General features: G+C 56.9%; 1 protein-coding gene across 1 annotated transcript in view; it reads left to right on the forward strand.

The window, feature by feature from the left end:
- The window catches only part of tns1b (tensin 1b), an 833,038-nt gene that overhangs the window by 779,835 nt on the left and 47,203 nt on the right, over window positions 1–6,000 (forward strand). Inside the window, 1 exon segment of the mRNA XM_072578355.1 lies at window positions 302–388. Coding sequence (XP_072434456.1) covers window positions 302–388 — 87 coding nt within the window.

The raw sequence follows: 6,000 nt of genomic DNA on the forward strand, positions 1-6,000 counted from the left end.
CAAAGAGACACAAATTGACTATCCCTTGAGTTTGATTAACACCTTTTGACTTTCACAGTGATACGCAGGACTTGGTTCCCAGACACTGGTTCGCTTGTTGAGTTAATTTAATTACAGCCTCCCAGTATCAGTAACTTGCCCATGGTATTGTGGTCTTTGTGTGTACAGTATGCTGCCTGTGTGTAGGAGATTGCTTTGACCTGCACCATAGTCAGACTGAGTCTGGAGACCTGCGTTTTCCCAGACATCAATCTCAACCGAGAACACTTTGAATCAACTTGATCTTTTCTTTCTGTCTCAGATGGCAGCCCTGAAGCGAGAGCCCATGTCAAGTTTGTTCAGGACACGTCCAAGTACTGGTACAAACCAGATATATCCCGAGAGCAAGGTAACACGAGGGTGTCTGTAATTCAACAAACACTGATTAGGTGCTGGGCAGGTGGGATATTAATGCAGGGAGGTGGGCACAGTGCGTATGGTCTCAGTAAAACCCAGTGAGGTCCAGATAGGAGCAGGGCACCCACTACAGAGAGAGAGAATCCAAATTTCAGTTTCTCTGATAGTTAACATTTCCTGCAAATGAGTGATTGCTATTGGTCAGAGGCAGAGGACAAATCCTCTGTTCTTCAGAAAAATGAATGTTTTGTGTTAATGCATTTTGTATCCACGTGGGAGAGTAAACAGGAGTTCACACATCCCTCTGTTTCTTCCTGTCCCTCCATCCCAACAGTACCCTTCCACCGACACCCTCATCTACCTGCCTGAACTCCCTCATCCAATCCTCCCACTTCCTCCAGACCAAAGGGGTAGCCATGGGCACACGTATGGGCCCCAGCTATGCCTGTCTCTTGGTCGGATACATGGGACAGTCCATCTTCCATAGTTACAGCGGCACCACTCCCCACCTCTTCCTCCACTACATTGATGACTGCATTGGCGCCACCTCGTGCTCCCGCGAGGAGGTTGAGCAATTCATCAACTTCACCAACACATTCCACCCTGACCTTAAATTTACCTGGACCATCTCTGACACCTCCCTCCCCTTCCTGGACCTCTCCATCACCATCTCTGGTGACCAACTAACCAAAGACATACACTACAGGCCCACCGACTCCCACAGCTACCGAGACTACACCTCCTCCCACCCTGCCTCCTGTAAAAAGACCAGCCCTTATTCCCAATCCCTCCCCCTCTACTGCATTTGTTTGCAGTTCCACCTCAGAAAGATCCAGGTGGCCCCCTCCTTCCACAATCACTACTTCCCTTCCCACGTGGTTGACGATGCCCTCCAGTGCATCTCCTCCACTTCACGCACCACTTCCCTCGAACCCCACCCCTCCCAACGCAACAAGGACAGAACCCCCCACCCAAGTCCTCACCTTTCACCTCACCAACCTCCGCATACAACGTATCATCCTTCACCACTTCCGCCACCTCCAAACGGACTCCACCATTAGAGATATATTTCCCTCCCCAATCCTATCAGCGTTTTGGAGAGACCATTCCCTCCACGACTCCCTCGTCAAGTCCACACCCCCCACCAGCCCTTGCCCCACTCCTGGCACCTTCCCCTGCCACCGCAGGAATTGCAAAACCTGCGCCCTCACCACTCCCCTCACCTCCGTCCGAGGCCCCAAGGGATCCTTCCACATCTGACAGAAATTCACCTGTATCTCTCCCAGTGTCATCGACTGCATCCGTTGCACTCGATGTGGTCCCCTCTACATCGAGGAGACAGAACGCCTTCTTGTGAATCGCTCCAGAGAACACCTCTGGGACACTCACACCCATCAGCCCCGTGACCGAACACTTCAACTCCCCCTCCCACTCCGTCAAGGACATACAGGTGCTGGGCCTCCTCCATCATCAAACCGTTACCACCCGACGCCTGGAGGAGGAGGAATGCCTCATATTCCACCTTAGGACCCTACAACTACACAGGAACAATGTGGATTTCAACAGCTTCCTCATTTCCCCTCCCCCACATTATTCCAGTACCGAGTCTCCAACTTGGCATCACCCTCCAGACCTGTCCATCACTGCCCCCTCTGATTGATCACCTTCTCCCTCACCTTTATCCACCTATTGCTTTCCCAGCTACCTCCCCCCAACCCCACCCCCCCTCCCATTCATCACTCAGCCCCGACCCACAAGTATCATTCCTGATGAAGGGTTCATGCCCAAAACGCTGATTCTCCTGCTCCTTGGATGCGGCCTGACCTGCTGCGCTTTTCCAGCAACACACTCTCGACTCAGGATTTCAGACAGTACGGCCCTCCTTCAGCACTGACCCTCAGACAGTGCGACACTCCCTCAGTACTGACCCTCTGACAGTGCGGCACTCCCTCAGCACTGACCCTCTGACAGTGCGACACTCCCTCAGTCCTGACCCTCTGACAGTGCGGCACTCCCTCAGCACTGACCCTCCGACAGTGCGACACTCCCTCAGTACTGACCCTCTGACAGTGCGACACTCCCTCCAGCACTGACCCTCTGACAGTGCGGCACTCCCTCAGCACTGACCCTCTGACAGTGCGGCCACTCCCTCAGTACTGACCCTCTGACAGTGCGACACTCCCTCAGTCCTGACCCTCTGACAGTGTGGCACTCCCTCAGCACTGACCCTCTGACAGTGCGGCACTCCCTCAGCACTGACCCTCTGACAGTGCGACACTCCCTCAGTACTGACCCTCTGACAGTGCGGCACTCCCTCAGCACTGACCCTCCGACAGGTGCGACACTCCCTCAGCACTGACCCTCTGACAGTGCAGCACTCCCTTAGCACTGACCCTCTGACAGTGCGGCACTCCCTCAGTACTGACCCTCTGACAGTGCGCACTCCCTCAGTACTGACCCTCCGACAGTGCGGCACTCCCTCAGCACTGACCCTCTGACAGTGCGGCACTCCCCTCAGTACTGACCCTCTGACAGTGCGACACTCCCTCAGTCCTGACCCTCTGACAGTGTGGCACTCCCTCAGCACTGACCCTCTGACAGTGCGGCACTCCCTCAGCACTGACCCTCTGACAGTGCGGCACTCCCTCAGTACTGACCCTCTGACAGTGCGGCACTCCCTCAGTACTGACCCTCCGACAGTGCGACACTCCCTCAGCGCTGACCCTCTGACAGTGCAGCACTCCCTCAGCACTGACCCTCTGACAGTGCGACACTCCCCTCAGCACTGACCCTCCGACAGTGCGACACTCCCTCAGCGCTGACCCTCCGACAGTGCAGCACTCCCTCAGCACTGACCCTCCGACAGTGCGGCACTCCCTCAGTACTGACCCTCCGACAGTGCGGCACTCCCTCAGTATTGACCCTCCGACAGTGCGACACCTCCCTCAGCGCTGACCCTCTGACAGTGCGGCACTCCCTCAGTATTGACCCTCTGACAGTGTGGCACTCCCTCAGTACGACACTGAGAGCAGTGTACTTGTGTGTGAAGTGGGACTCCCTCTGAGACCATTGTTCCTGTTGCGGGAGGGTGTGGGGTCAGTGTGTGTTTACACCTCGGCCACTGACCTGACCTTTGGGACGATTTGGATGTTTTGTCGGCGGTGTTTGGTGGAGTATTAGGGAGGGGCTGGTTGGAGTCACTTCCTGCTGTGTTTTCCTGTGAGTTGTTGCTGCTTTTGACATGCTGCATGGACAGTGGGTGGGCTGCCATTGGTTCATTACCTGGGGTCTCACACTGAGCCAGACCATGGAGTGAGGGTCAGTCCCCAGATGGGATGGGATGGGGGGTGGTTGTGTGCGGTGTTGCTGTGAATGGGTCTGTGTGTGAGGTTGGTGAGGACCTGTCACTGTAAACACTGGTGTTGGTGACTCCCTGCCCCTCTCCCTGTCAGCACTGAGAGCTGCCGATTGTGTCATTTTTTATTATGTTCATGGTCCTGTATTATTTTCAGAAATCAATGTGTTCTGTGTCTTCTCTCTCTCCCTCCTCCTCACCAACTCTGTCCCTCTCTACTTCCTGCACTCCCTCACCTGGTCCTCCCTCTCTCTTCCTGTCTCTGTTTCTTTATTTCCCACTATCTCCCCATCTCCCCCTCTCTCTCTCTTCTCACCCTCTTTCTCACTCACACATTCACCCTTTACTCTCTCTTTCTCCATCTCTCATTTTCTCTTGTCCCCTCCTCTCTTCTATTCTACCCCTCTCACTCTTCCCCTTTTCCCTCTCTCTATTCTTTTTCCCTCTCTCTCCTTTTCTCATCCCCTCCTCTCCCTCCCTCACTTCTCTCCTTCTCTCACTCTCCCACGTCCTCTTTCCCCCATCTCCTCCTCCTCTCTTTGTCTCACCCCATCTCCTTGCTCTCCCCTTCGCGCCGCTCCCCTTTCTCCCTCCATCTCTCTCTCTGTCCTCTTTCTCTCCCCCCTTTCTCCCTCCCTCTGTCCAATCATTTTGCTCCTATCCCACCCCCTCACTATCTCTCTTTCTCTCCTCGTTTTTCACCCTCATTCTCTCTCTCTCTCTCTCTACTCTCTGTCCACTTGTTCCCCCCTTTCCTTGGTTGTTTGATCTCTCTCCCTCCATGCACCCTCTGATCCCCTCCTGGAATCCTATCCCTCCAGCGATTGGCCTGCTCAGAGACCGGGATCCTGGTGCCTTCATTATCCGGGACAGTCACTCGTTCCGTGGGGGCCTATGGCCTGGCCCATTAAAGTCTCCACCCCTCCCGCAAGCATCACCCAGCAAAGCAAGAAAGGTACAGCCCAGCCCCTCCCCCTCGGGCTCTGACTGGGGCGAGGAGGGGGTCAGCTCACCCACCCGGGGATCGGGGGGAGGGGGATGGATGCTGTGGATGTGGGGATTGGGGGACTGGGGGAGAGAGATTCCCAGGGAATAACAGAACAAGGAAGTGGAGTTAGAGGTTAGACCAGCTTGTGGGGAGAGGGGGTGGAGTGGGATATGGGGAGAGGGGGGTGGAGTGGGATATGGAGATAGGGAGTGGAGTGGGATATGGGGAGAGGGGGGTGGAGTGGGATATGGGGAGAGGGGGGTGGAGTGGGATATGGAGATAGGGAGTGGAGTGGGATATGGGGAGAGGGGGGGTGGAGTGGGATATGGGGAGAGGGGGGTGGAGTGGGATATGAGAGGAGGGGGGGTGGAGTGGGATATGGGGAGAGGGGGGTGGAGTGGGATATAGGGAGAGGGGGGTGGAGTGGGATATGGGGAGAGGGGGGTGGAGTGGGATATGGAGAGAGGGGGGTGGGAGTGGGATATGGGGAGAGGGGGTGGAGTGGGATATGGAGAGAGGGGGGTGGAGTGGATATGGAGAGAGGGGGGTGGAGTGGGATATGTGGGGGAGAGGGGAGGTGGAAGGGAGGGGGAGTGGGATATAGGGAGAGGGGGTGGAGTGGATATAGGGAGAGGGGGGGGAGTGGGATATGGGGGGGAGAGGGGGGTGGAGTGGGATATGGAGAGAGGGGGGGTGGAGTGGGATATGGGAGAGAGGGGGGTGGAGTGGGATATGGGAGAGGGGGGTGGAGTGGGATATGGAGAGAGGGGGGGTGGAGTGGGATATGGGGAGAGGGGGGTGGAGTGGGATATGGAGAGAGGGGGGGTGGAGTGGGATATGGAGAGAGGGGGGGAGGGGGGTGGAGTGGGATATGGGGGAGAGGGGGGGGTGGAGTGGGATATGGGGAGAGGGGGTGGAGAGGGGGGTGGAGTGGGATATGGGGAGAGGGGGGGTGGAGTGGGGATATGGGGAGAGGGGGGGTGGAGGAAGGGGGTGGAGTGGGAGTATGGGTAGCAGGGGGGGTCGAGTGGGATAGGGAGAGGGGGTGGAGAGGGGGAGGAGTGGGATATGGGGAGAGGGGGGTGTGCGGGCCGGGGTGGACGTGGATCAGGTGGAGATGGTGGTGGAAGAGGGGGTCGGTGGAGTGGGATATGGGGAGGAGGGGGTGGCGGTGGGGGGTGAGTGGGATATGGGGTAGAGGGGGGGGGGGGGGGGAGTTGGGATATGGAGGAGTGGGCGAAGAGAGGGGAGGGGTGGAGAG

Source organism: Chiloscyllium punctatum, chromosome 10, assembly GCF_047496795.1.
Source record: "Chiloscyllium punctatum isolate Juve2018m chromosome 10, sChiPun1.3, whole genome shotgun sequence".
NCBI classification, from domain to species: Eukaryota; Metazoa; Chordata; class Chondrichthyes; order Orectolobiformes; family Hemiscylliidae; genus Chiloscyllium; species Chiloscyllium punctatum.